Genomic DNA, 13,956 nt, shown 5'->3' with positions numbered 1-13,956 from the left:
CTGCGTCACCACAACACACACAACACATCACAGAATGATAAACACGCCGCTCATACACTGCGTCACCACGACACACACAACACATCACAGACTGATAAACACGTTGCTCATGCACTGCATCACCACAACACACACAACAAGTCACAGATTGATAAACACGTTGCTCATGCACTGCGTCACCACAACACACACAACACATCACAGAATGATAAACACGTTGCTCATGCACTGCATCACCACAGCACACAACATGTCACAGAATGATAAACACGTTGCTCATGCGCTGCGTCACCACAACACACAACACCTCACAGAAAGATAAACGTGTTGCTCATGCACTGCATCACCACAACACAAAACACATCACGGAATGATAAACATGCTGCTCATACTCCGTCAAAACACACACACGAAATCCACAGCACACAACATGGAAATAAAACAGAATAACACACTGTCACAACACACAACAGGAAATAAAAGATGATAATAAACAGATAAAAACAAATTTATCATACAAAAAAATAAAACAAAAACAAAAAACTTGAAAAAATATAAAAACTCCCCATATCTCTGTCTCTCTCTCTTTCTTCTTCAACACACACACACACACACTCTCTCTCTCTCTCTCATCCACTCCCACCCCCACCCCACCCACCCTGCACATCTCAGAACCCCCACTTCTCCTCCTCCTCACCCTCCCCTCCACCTTCACCACATAGGCCCCCATTCCTAATCAATAATTTTTTTTTTTAACTCACGCTCAATTACAATCACATGAACACTCCCAACTCTCACAGCACAAGCCACTCCCCCCACTGACCCCCCATTCCTAATCAATAATATTTATTATAAAAAAAAAAACCCACTCAATTACAATCACACAAACACTACCAACCTTCCACTCCACCCACCCACCCATACACAGACACACAACCCCCCCCCCCCCCCCCCACCCCCCGCACCCCCCCCTCCAAGGGGGGTCCATCTCCCCACCTGCAGTGCGGAGTTCATGAAGCAGGTGTTGCCCAGGTTGGACAGGCCGCACAGCCCTGGCTTGGAGCCCCCCCCACCCCGGTCGTAGTAACTGCTGTTGTAATAGCTGCCACCGCTGCTGCTGGTGCTGCCGTAGCCACTGTCATAGTTGTTGTAGCTGCTGCTACTGCTGCTGCTGCTGCTGGTGCTTGACCCCATGATCCCCGTGCCTCCAGATCTGCCGGAGAGATATAGAGAGACTGGGTTAAAATCAAGTTTGGGTCTAGATTTGGAGCAGATGAACAGGTTTGGCAGAGGCATCTTTTTACTCGGAAAGCAGCAGAATCTGGCCAACACTTGAGCAAAACGATAGGCCTAGTCAGCATCAGTTTGACACAGTACAGGATATGACATCAAACTTAGACCCCAGCTGACCACACAAGGTCTGTCAGATTTGAAAACATGTCAGTGCAGTTTCATTCTAATTCGCCCTTACTCCAACTGACCAAATGGTGATATATGTGGAAATTTCCAAACATGTATGGACACTACAAGGACTACCGATTTATAGTAGATGCTTCTAGCATTTTGCCCTTGTCCATAAATGGATGATTTCAGTGCTGTGCCCAACAAAGGGTTGATGCATCAAACATGTCACCTGCATACATGCATGGACATCAAAACATGTTTACGTTTGCCCAATAGATTGCTCCTTTTTTAGAAGGACTTGCACAAATACAATTCATACACGTGCATGCAAACACACACACACACACACACAAACTACCAATGACACAATCAATCACCTAACACCACTAGGTAAACAAGACTAACCTGGTCGAGTAAGAGCTCTCAGTGCTGTAAGTACCAGTGCTGTAACCACAGAAAAAGCAGGCACAAAAATCAGGGCATTTGTAACCTTACAACACTCAGTCACAAAACAATTCATGCTTGTGCTTTTTTCTTTTCTTCTTAATTGAACAATCCCTCTAGATATTCCTTCTGACCCTGATATACTTTATAAAAAAGATATACATAGAATTTAACACTCAGCAGCTAGCACACTGTGTGTGTGTTTAGGGGGTGGGTAACCTTTCATAATGACAATGCACTTTCCATAGTCAAGGTTACTGTAAGTGTTACATTTTTATTTAGTCATCTTATCATTTTTATTTTAAATAGGAACTTCTGCTTTGTATGGAAGTTACACTGGTGCATACATATATCTGCAAGAGCAGCATTATTTTGCCAAGAAATGGAACATCAATCCTAATATACAATGGTAATCAATTTATAGGAACATACAGCTACTCACCCTTTGGCTTGTCTTGGCCACGTGCCATCTTCATTCTTTTTTTCCACCACTATGACCTGTTCACAAACCAAGAGACATCAATATTAAATATATATATATATATATGAAATTAATAATCATCCATTGTTTTTCTTTAAGTGTTTGTGGGGTGCTACTTCCACATTCTCTCACATGCATGAGTGCGCTTTTTCGTATGAGACCATTTTTACCCCACAACCAATACTCTGTGTTTATGCTGGGTATGTTTGTATACATGCAAAAGGGGATCAGAGCAATGGCACGTCTGCTGCACACATCATGTTGTTGACCAAGGGGGAAAAAACATTTCCACTCTTTATCTACCAGATGCAAGACTGAGGTCACAGTTTTCGAAAGTTTAAGACGCAAGGATTATTTCTAACACTTTTAAGTGAAAAAGTATTTACATTCTGCTTAAAAATGAACTTGCTGATCTGAAGTCTACACACAATAAAACACACACAAAAAAAACCAGAAAAGACAAACAGAACAAGGATCTTCGGTGTGTGCACTGCAACACCAGTTGAAAAGAACACATACACACAAAAAAAAAAACCCAAAGAACACAGAGAACATAAGTCCAGAGCAAAGGGCAGTGCACTCCCACCTGTCCCTGATAAAGCCCTGCGTCTTGCAGAGTGTTGTCCTTCTTGCTAAGGTGTTCGTAGGTGTTGCTCATGTAACGGTTCCACAACCGCACCTCTTTCTTCTCGTCTATGTGGAACACATTTCTCATCTCTTGCTCCAGTTGTTCTGCAAATACATTTCAAGTCAAGTCAAATCCTTTATTTACAAGGGTAATAAGAGAGCAAATAGTGTGCTTTTTTTTACATGTAGCTCTCATTCTGAAGAGGGACTACAGAAAAGAAGCAAACTGAAAATGAAAAGAATAAAGATCAGAATGAAATCACACGCTTCACTACAATCACTTTCCCTTCTTCCAAACTATCACACCCTTCACTGCCCTCCCACCCAGAGCAGAGCAAAAGAAAGAACACACACAAGAGCAAACAAAAAGAAAAAATACAAACACCACATCTAAATTATACAAAGTCCTCCCTAAAGCACCACCTTACACACACAAACAGACAAGCATGTGGACAGACAGACAGAGAAAGGAGAGCAACGTGTGTATAAAATACCATGTATAGCATTGTGTGTATGATATATCTTGTGTGTAAATGTGCACAGACCTCATTGACAATTGTGTTTTGGAATGTGTATGTGTGTGATCAGCCAGTTGATTAACTACCTAATATACTTTCTTTAACAGTACTAGCAGTATTAATAGTAGTAAAAAGGGCATTTTTTTAACAACCAAGGGACACCCCACCCCAACACCCCCCAACCCCGAAACTGACCGATGGTGGAGGCCCGAGAGAACTGCTTGGTGATGACGGTGCTGATGTCAGAGTTGTCGCACAGCTTGAGGTCCATGAGATACACCTCCACCTTGCAGTGCTTCACAAACATGCCCTGCTCTATCACGTGACGCTCTATCGGCTCCTGGCAACAACAACAAAGGCAAGAGAAAAATATACATAAATAAACAACAATAACAATACTCATATTAGTAATAATTAGCATTTAAGAGAAAAATATACATAAGTAAATAATAATGATTATTATAATAATGATAATAATAATTAGTATTAAAGAGAAAAATATACATAATAAATAATAATAATGATAATAATTAGCATTCATATAGAGCTGAATCTTGCGCAAAAACAAATTAAAGCGCTTTCACACCAGTCATTCACACACATAAATCATAAGTCTGAACCTGAAAAACTGAAAACAAAGAAGAGGCAAGGGAGGGAGGCTATCTTGAGAAGAGGTGAGTTTTAAGAGCTGAATGTGGAGACCTCACATAGCAAAAGAGGAACTTCATTCCAAAAGCAAGGTCCAGAGACAGAGAAAGAATGAAATCAATGAAGAAGGAAGGAAAAAATAAACAAATTGGGGAAGGATTGTGGAGGTGATCGTTACCTGTTGTCCTTTATCCTGAAAAGTGAGACACATGAAAAAGTCAGCCAAGTAAGAATACCTGCTGATGACAAATGAGAATTTTTGTTGTTGTTGTTGTCAGTCTTCCCCCTACAGAGAATGAAGTTGAAACAAAAGAAATTCAAGGAAAGTTCCCCAGTCCGCACCCCCTCAGGTAATCAATGACTTGCTCTTCCCAGCACACAAGGATCTTATCACAACATCAAACAAAAAACAAAACCTTTGTGATTCAGCAGCAGAGGTGGTCCATCAGTTGACTATGGAAAGTAACCAGTAAAGAGGCACACCAGAGCACAGCTGACCATGCCACCCCCAACTTCTTCTATCCTCCCCTTAACACCAGTTTACTCTGACGGTTTTTACCCTCCATGAGCACTCAGTCACTACACATGCTTACACATACATCTGGGTCAAAAGCAAAGTGAGAACTGTGTGATCAATAGTTCCTCCACTGCAATGGGGATTCATTAATAACTTAGGTCCTTTGTGAAGGACTATGACTCTCAAACTTGGAGACATGATTGCATGGGCTCTTAGTGCCGCAGCCTTGGAACCTAGTTGGCCTTTGGGAACCATCCAAACGCCAACTTTCCTAAAGCCCTCTTGGCCGAGAGAGTGGGGATGTAACTGGGCAAGACACTCTCCGCTCTTTACCATCAAAGTCTAGCCCAGACAGTTAGGACAGTGGTTGCCTCCTCTGCTGTTCTGATGGTCAGTCTGACACCAGTGACACAGTTGGATACAAGAGACTATCATAAGGTCACAGTTGGATACAAGTGACAATCGTAAGGTCACAGATGGATACAAGTGACTATCATAAGGTCACAGTCAGATACATGTGACAACTGTAAGGTCACAGTTGGATACAAGTGACTCATCAGGTCACAGTCAGTACAAGTGACAATCGTAAGGTCACAGTTGGATACAAGTGACAATCATGAGGTCACAGTCGGATGCAAATTACTATCATAAGGGCACTGTCAGATACAAGTGACAATGGTAAGGTCACAGTCAGAAACAAGTGACAATCATAAGCTCACAGTCAGATACAAATGACAATCATAAGGTCACAGTCGGATACAAGTTGATACAATCAGACATCCACAGTCTGTCAGTGCAGCTCACCTGTTCAGGTACAATCCCGTACCAGGCCACCAGCTTGTTCCAGGCCTCGGCTGGCACCAGCACATAGTCCAGTTCGTCCACCATGTGCTCCTTCAGTCGCTGCACCCCATGTGCACTTTGCTCCTGGTCATCTCCCGAGGTTTCTGCAGTGTGGGGGATCAGGTGATGGTTGGTTAGTATGACAGCCAGGGTGCATAGTGAGGATAGTTTAGGTGACAGTGAGAGTAACAGAAGTGAGAGAGTGTTTGTGAGTGAGTGAGAGAGAAAGAAAGAGAGAGAGTGAGAGTGAGAGACAGACTGAATGAGAGAGAGAGACTGTGAGTGAGTGAGAGAGAGACAGACAGAGAGAAAGAGAGACACAATCTGTCACTCTGTGTAAGAGTGACAGTAAAGTCTAAGAGTGAGAATAAGTCTGAGTGAATGAATTTATAACCAAAACAAGCTACGTTCCCCACAGGTGAGATAGATAACAAACCCGACCATAAAGTTCCTGATTGGGGAGTTAGCTAATCAACCTGTGTCATAACAAATCAAACATGTTTTGTTGTTGTTGTTTTATAAGCCAAATACAGAGATGCTGCTGATGTTTGTGAAGATGACCACGTGGGCAGACTGACCTCTGAACAGTGGACTGTTGTCGATGGGGCCAGGGTTGTAGGTCTCCTCCCCAGCATTGACGGTGTCCCAGGTGTCATAGCCCACATACTTCTTCCACTGCTTGAACCAGCGCAGGTCCAGCAGATACCTGTCACAGCAAAACACAACATTTTACTAATCATAAAGCACGTGTGAGTGTGAGTGTGTGTGCGTGCACGCGTACGCATGCATGTGTGTGTGTGTGTGAGTGTGTGTGCGCGTGCATGCGACACTTAAAAATCACTGATCCCCCTTCTCCCACTCAAAATCAGTGACAATCCCTCTATCCTCACCCCAAACAGATCAACTGAAAATAATCTTCACTTAAAATCAGTGAATTTGTCTCCCCCCCCCCCCCCCCCCCATCCCACCCCACCCTACCTGCCATCCCCAGACAGATCAATTGAAAATAACTATCATTTATATACAGACCCCCTCCCCCCTCCATCCCCCCCAACATCGCCCCCCTCGTCCCACCCACACACACATACCCACCCCCAGACAAATCAATCAAAAAGAATTGTCACTTAAAATCAGTGACACCCGTCTAGCCCGTCGACTGATCAATTAAAAATAACTGTCAGTTAAGATCAGTGACACCCCTACAGCCCCACAGTGACAGATGAATTAAAAATCAGTGACCTCCACCTCCACCCCCCCACCCCCCTCCACCCCCCAACCTCTTTCAGCCTTACCCTGTACCGCCAGACAGATTAGTTACCGAGTTAAAAATAACTTGCGTAAAATCTGTGGACCCCAGATGTATCAATTTCAAACAGTTGTCATTAAACATCAATTCAATGACTTCCAGATAGATGAATCAAAAATAAATGCCACTTAAAATCACTATCAAAGTTTCAGTGACCACTCTTCCTCATAGACATTTTTTTTATTTTTTAAGCTATTCTCCACTTGTAAAAAAAAAAAAAAAATTTGTATGAAGGCAATAATTTTTATTTCATTTGTAACAAACAAAAACTGGAAAATAAAGGATCATCTGAACTTCTGAACCTGCTAAACTCTTGAAATAACGGATCTGTTCAGACTGTACAAGAGTATAGTTCAATCTTTTCTAATCTACATTTACAATACATGTAATGCATGGAGAAATCACCACCACCCTTTTCTTTTTCAACCCTCCCCCTCTTTAGATTAGAAAAGATTGAACTACAAATCAACTACACTGAAAACGAAGAAGGATGCACTGTCGATTGTGCTCAAGATTTTACAAATTCCAAAATAAAAGGCATCCTGGTCTGAATCTGCCAAGGGGGAAAAAATCATGTTTTCAACAGTTTGAGTAACCTGAAAATTACAATATAGTACAGTTCAATCTTTTCTAATCTACATTTACATGCAATGCATGGAGAAATCACCACCACCCTTTTCTTTTTCAACCCTCCCCCCCTTTTCATTAATGTCATTAATTCATTGACATACTCTCATGATGTGAGATGTGCAGACACAATGTTTTTTTTTAATTTTTTTTTTTTTTTTTTACAATGTCAACGAACCCTGATTGATTTTTTACTAATTTAGGTCAGGTGTATTGTGTATTCATGAGTATCATAATTCAAAAGGAAGTCAAATCAACTACACTGAAAACTAAGCAGGATGCATTGTAGATTGTGCTCAAGATTTTACAAATTCCAAAATAAAAGGCATCCTGGTCTGAATCTGCCAAGGGGGAAAAATCAAGTTTTCAACAGTTTGAGTAACCTGAAAATTACAATATAATATATAGGGACAGAAACACACACTGCGTTAAGACCAGAGATTTCAGCACATAGTGCTAGCCATTTGAAATCATCTACATTATGAAAAAAAAAACCATTCACACCCCCCCCCCCCCCCAAAAAAAAAGAAATCAACTCAAAACACATACTCATTTGCATTCAGAAACATGAACACTGATAATGATATAATATGATAATCAATGCATCAACACACACACACACACACACACACACACACAAATTGGCTGCAAAAGCAACAACAATAAATAAAACTACCCCACCAAATTCCTTGACCCCCCCGAATCCCCACCACAGTGCCTTGTTCTCCAAAGCATCTAATCTGCAAATGCAATTAATATTAACATAACCTTAACTACCCCACCATTCCCCTACCCCTAAACCACCCTACACAAAGGAAACTGGTAAGTGTTTGGTTGTTTGTTTCTTTTGTTTAACTTTTAAAACTCACTGCTATTACTACTGTATTACAAAATTCAAACTGATTACATAAAGAGTCCAACACTGTAAATAAAATGATTTAATAATATTGCCAATTATTTAAAAAGAAAAATAAAGGGAAAAATGGGTCAATAACACACATACAGTGACACAGTTTTTGTCTTCAAGGAAATTTTTTTTTAAAAAAAAAAAAACAGTGTCACTGTCAGTTCAGAGAAGTCCAGGAGTTTGCAGTCTTTAGAAAGATCATTGAGCTGAGGTTACTCAGTAGTGTTACCTGGTGAAAAATGAGTGCTCTTTGTGAACAATTTAGGAAAAGCAGATACTGCAATTATGACAGGTACTTCATTACAACAACCCACTGCCTGCCCTGAACAGTCCACTGACAATGTTCACAACATGTCATCACCTTCATCACAGACCTCGAACATGATCTTCAGCTTTACCATGAGAAAAAAAACTGCTTGCGCTTGTTCTTCCTCTGTGTGTGTGTGGGGGGGGGGGGGGGAGGGTGCGTGTGTGCGTGCAAGTGTGTGTGCATGTGTGTGTGTGCAAGTAAGAGTGTGTGTGTGTGTGTGTGTGTGTGTGTGTACTTGTACATATGCGTATATACATTTCACTATTTGCCTCTTAAAACAGTTGTACCTTTAGTAGTACAGTACTCATACTCCAGTAATAAAAGCAGTAAAACACTCACAGAATTTTTTTTTTTTTTTTTAATTCTACAGTCCAACAAGTGCAACAGAAAATGTACAGCCAAGTGCGGCAAAACATAGCTAATCTTCATAATTATACTATAGTAAACTTTCTCACAGTTTGGTTGATCTTTTTCAGGAAAAAAGTTTTTTGTTTTTGTTTGTTTTTTTGGTGTTGTTTTTTTTTTAAGGTAAACACACACACACACACACACACACACACACACACACACACACACACACACACACACATACTTATCATTAATTGTCACTTAAACAAACACAAATGATTAACCAAGAACTGGTGGCAAATCTCAGCAAATCTACTGCCCAACTCAAATTGGAAAAACCTCCTTGCTGGCTTCCACATCACAGGAAACACAAACTCACACAATGGTCTATCAGGAAGACATATTTCCCCAAGAACACTTACTGCCAACACCTTTTACATCAAACTCAAAGTTCGTTTCCTTCATTGTGTCCAAACACTATTTGCAATTCATAGAAGGATGTGCGTTACATATCCTGTGATGGGTGTGTACATATTTTATATTGTAATACTTTGTATTGTAATTTGTACTGTACATAGAATAGTACTACTACCATTATATTGTATGATAATGTGCTGTCATTTGTATTGTGTTGTATTGTACTGTATTACTACTATTAGTACTATTACACTTCTGTCACAACAGATTTTCTCTGAGTGAAATACAGGCTGCTCTCTCCAGGGATAGCGGGATGTCAGTCTATCATTACTCGTATCCAAACCACCACCACTCAAGCTCTAGTGGAAGGAGAGAAAATACTGGCATGTGGGATTTGATCCAGTGTGTTCAGATTCTCTTTACTTCCTTACCACTATGCCACCACTCATATTTGGAATTCAGACAGGAAAACAGGATTTTTAGAATGGATGTGTGTGTGTGTGTGTGGTGTGTGTGTGTGTGTGTGTGTGTGTGTGTGTGTGTGTGTGTGTGTGTGTGTGTGTCACTCTGTATGAGAAAGAGAGAAAGAGACAGAGACAGTGTGTAATTTTCCATGATCTAGAACAGTGCAACTATTTGCACACATGTATGCATGCTTCAACTGGAAACATTTCCTATAAAGCCTTCAGCATTAGCAAGAAGACACCCCCCACCCCTACCACACACACACACACACAAGTGTTTCACATGCATATCTCTATATTATATATACAAAAGAGTGTGACAATGTACAAATAAAAATGTATAATACACATTGTGTGGTGGGTGAGGGGGCATAGAGGACTGCCAATGGCTGAATGGGGGAGGAAGTAAATGCTGTTATTACTGTTTATATTCATGATATCTTATAATCAAACATAGATGATTAATACTACATAAAGATTATTAACTTTCACTTTCATTCTATGGCGTTTTACTAAGTTCAATGGTTGTGATGTTCAGCATATAAACCAGTGGATTTAATCGAGGAATCTTTTCTTTTTTTTCAGAGGGGGAAGGGGTGGGGACAAAATGCAATATCAAATGACGAATAACCCGCCCCTTTTCAGAAAGTCACTCTGTTTTCCCAAACACATGATGATCTATTCCTCATTCAAACACAGAAACCAGTCTTTGACTTCTTGTCAAGCAACTTAAACCTGCCGGACGGGGCTATCAGACTGAATGAAACCTGCTGTGTACATGCTTGTCTTTGCAGTCATGTTGCTAGGCCAGTGTGTGACACCGAATAATGCAGAAGTTTGCCTTATGCAACCGAAAACGACCCTTTCCATCCTTGTCTCAACTAGATTATCTGTTAATAATCACACGTGAACAACTTTCAGTCGTGTATTTCATTTTATTCTGTTCAATTTGAATATGGTAGCACATCAGTTGTGGATCGCTAATGACATTATTCTTAACTGTGATTGTACGAGTTAATGAACTTACCGTATGAACAGTTTGGACTGATTCTTAATCTCGGAAATGGTCAACGTTTGACTCATCACATTTCATACTGTGGATCCGCTAATAACAAATACAAATATTACACACCTATTCAGTACCGATGATAAAAACTTTGAAGGTAGTGTCTACTCACCAGGCATCGCCTTTCTTCAAAGGACTTTTCAGCAAATTTCCTATTTCACTCTTCTGAGAGTCCAGCCTGGGAGGCCCACCTTCCGCCATGTTTGATCAACACCGGAAGTTGAGAAATTACATGGACACGACGGATCCTTCATTGTAATGCCTTTACGCTAAATATAGACCTGGGTTGGGCAGTTTAATAATTTTGTTCAGTCCTGCTCCGATCATTCGAGAGTGTTCCAGGTTTTTACTGGCCATGAGTCCAGAATAATGGTCGTGTGGGAGAGGGTAGCTAAACCACATGTCATTTCAAAGTAATGAAAGAAGAAACTGGTTCTAGTTTCAGTTTCAGTTTCAAGGAAGCATGACAACATCATACATTAATAGCCATACAAAATGCTTACACACACACACACACACACACACACACACACACACACACACACACACACACACACTTGCGTGAATACAAACATTTTTTCTTCTTTTTTTTTAACAAAAGTAAAATCATATGATCAGATCTGTGATCACACACACACACACACACACACACACACAACCACACACATTATATATATATATATATATATATATATATATATATATATATATATAAGGGCAAAGAGAAAAAACAAGAAAGAGGATCCAATTTATATGAATTAAGATGTTAACTGTATATTGGAAGTCCCATGTCAAGTAGACAGCCAAATGCAGAAAGAAAGAAAGAAAGAAAAAAAGCAACATCACTCACACACACACAAAAAAGTGACAAAGACGGAGACAGATGAAGAAACTGACATACAGACTGACAGACTTAATTTGACTGCCAAATCAGTCTTCTGCTTTGTTCATATAAAATGTGTGTGTGTGTGTGTGTGTGTGTGTGTGTGTGTGTGTGTGTGTGTGTGTGTGTGTGTCGAGTCTGTGTGTGAAAATCGCCAGAGAGAAATTCACTCAACTCAATGACTGAAATTAATATAGCACCATATTGAAACCACCCTACTGAGATATGCACCAAATAAGCGTATGATACTGTTAGATATACTGACATATGTCTCAGTGTGTGCGTGTGTGTGAGAGAGAGATTTAATGGTCTTGTAGCTTTCACTTTAGGCCGAGGCAGTAAACATCGCATTTATGACATTAATTTTGATTTACTTATCATGCTGAACTGAGGAGAAAAAAAAGAATATATATATATATATGCATATGTACACACACACACACACACACACACACACACACACACACATACACAAAAACACATACATATATATATATATATATATATATATATATATATATATATATATACAGATGGCTCACTATTAGACAATGGCCAAGCAGGTTCTGCTTTCGTTCTATCAGAACTGAAAACGGAAAGATCATACTATATTGGTAAAAATCGTTCAATATTCACTGCTGAACTTACTGCTGTTCTTATGGCTCTAAATCATATTCTTGATCTTCCAATTTGCCTTCTACAAGTCTTGTTTTGCGTTGATTCGAAATCTGTATTATGTGCTTTAAACTCGCCAAATTGTAAGAACAAATCTAAAATCATACTAGAAATCAGCCACATTTTACATCTTTTAAGCTTGAAAGGAACACATATTACGTTTTTCTGGGTTCCTTCACATCTTGGTATTCTCTACAATGAATGGGCTGACAGGGCTGCAAGAAAAGGTGCAAAGAACGAACAGGGAACCATAGAACTTTATGTGCCTCTGTCTGTACAAGAGGGTTATCGAATACTAGAAAAAACATCGTGGACAAAGTCAGAGAATTATACCAGGAAAACGGCAAAGCTTTGAACCATAGTGTAATTAATGTTCAACAACCGGGAACTATCAATCAGTCAAATACATACAGTAATTCAATAAGATTAAGGCAGATTACCTAACATCGATGTTTCCCTGTTGACTGCCGACGCTGGAACTACGACGGACAAACCCGGGTGTGGCCGTGTATGGGGGAATCTAAATGAGCGGCGTGGGAGTAATGCCACTGAAACGGTGCAGATGACGGGGCAGCAAAAAAAAAAAAAAAAAAAAAAAAAAGATTAAGGCAGATTCATACATTATCAAACAGGATAAAACTGAACGCTTTTATAACAAAGTTCAGCAAAGATGTCAGATGCATATGTGGAGAACATATTTCTAGCAACCATGTAATATTCGAATGTCAGAATCTAAAATGTTTTTTGCCAGACTTCACCAAAAGTTCTTTTGAATGTGTTATTAACAATTCCAATATGTTATTTGTTATTGCAGAAGGTTTGCTGAATAGTCCTATAGGACATTTGTTACAGATGTTATATTTGTTTGATGTTGGCGTTTATAACGTTTCCATTTTTCCTAGCGTTGTCTCTCCCTATTCACCCTCCACACATACACACACTTTTACCCCCCCCCCCTCTCACAGCCCCTACCCCCACGTTTTGTTGTTGTTGTTGTTGTTGTTTTGTTTGTTTGTTTGTTTGTTTTTTGTTGTTGTTTTTTTAATATCACTTCAAGTGGAAAGACGTTAAACTGAAGACAACAACAACATATACATATATAGAGAGAGAGAGAGAGATCAGTGGAATTAACTGACCCGGCCAAAAGCCTTGTTAGCCCTACGTCATGGCTAGCCGGCGTTTCCCGCATATCAGTTGCTGCTTAGTGACGTCACGTGATCGGATGACGACAGCAGGCCGATCGTTGGGACCCTGCGGCAGCATTGCGCGGACTGAGGCAGTGATTAATTTTAAAGATTTTTAATTTTTTTTAAAGATGTTTGGGGGAGCTGAGGGGGTTTAGGGGGGGGGGGGGTCGTGAGGGGTAAGTCAGAGCTATAGCCATATCAACTTTCCGAGTTCCTTGTAAAAGAAGAATTCGCCATGATATGATGTGTGTGTGTGTCGTGTGTGTGTCTGTGTGTAGGTGCTG

The 13,956-nt window shown here is 40.2% G+C and overlaps 1 protein-coding gene across 1 annotated transcript in view; it reads right to left on the bottom strand.

Annotated features, from left to right (window-relative positions):
* LOC143299924 (ubiquitin carboxyl-terminal hydrolase 4-like) overlaps window positions 1–11,189 on the bottom strand; it is a 35,435-nt gene extending 24,246 nt beyond the window's left edge. Inside the window, exons 1-8 of the mRNA XM_076613460.1 lie at window positions 11,040–11,189; window positions 6,061–6,188; window positions 5,444–5,586; window positions 3,670–3,814; window positions 2,916–3,061; window positions 2,291–2,346; window positions 1,810–1,848; window positions 997–1,213 (exon numbers count right to left, since the gene is read on the bottom strand). Coding sequence (XP_076469575.1) covers window positions 997–1,213; window positions 1,810–1,848; window positions 2,291–2,346; window positions 2,916–3,061; window positions 3,670–3,814; window positions 5,444–5,586; window positions 6,061–6,188; window positions 11,040–11,128 — 963 coding nt within the window. The 5' untranslated portion in view covers window positions 11,129–11,189. The remainder of the gene's footprint in view (window positions 1–996; window positions 1,214–1,809; window positions 1,849–2,290; window positions 2,347–2,915; window positions 3,062–3,669; window positions 3,815–5,443; window positions 5,587–6,060; window positions 6,189–11,039) is intronic.
* Between the last annotated feature and the right edge of the window lie 2,767 nt (window positions 11,190–13,956).

The sequence above is a fragment of the Babylonia areolata genome, chromosome 25 (assembly GCF_041734735.1).
Source record: "Babylonia areolata isolate BAREFJ2019XMU chromosome 25, ASM4173473v1, whole genome shotgun sequence".
NCBI lineage: Eukaryota > Metazoa > Mollusca > Gastropoda > Neogastropoda > Buccinidae > Babylonia > Babylonia areolata.
The sequence above is the reverse complement of the archived record's forward strand: the minus strand, read 5'-3'. Positions and strand labels throughout refer to the sequence as shown.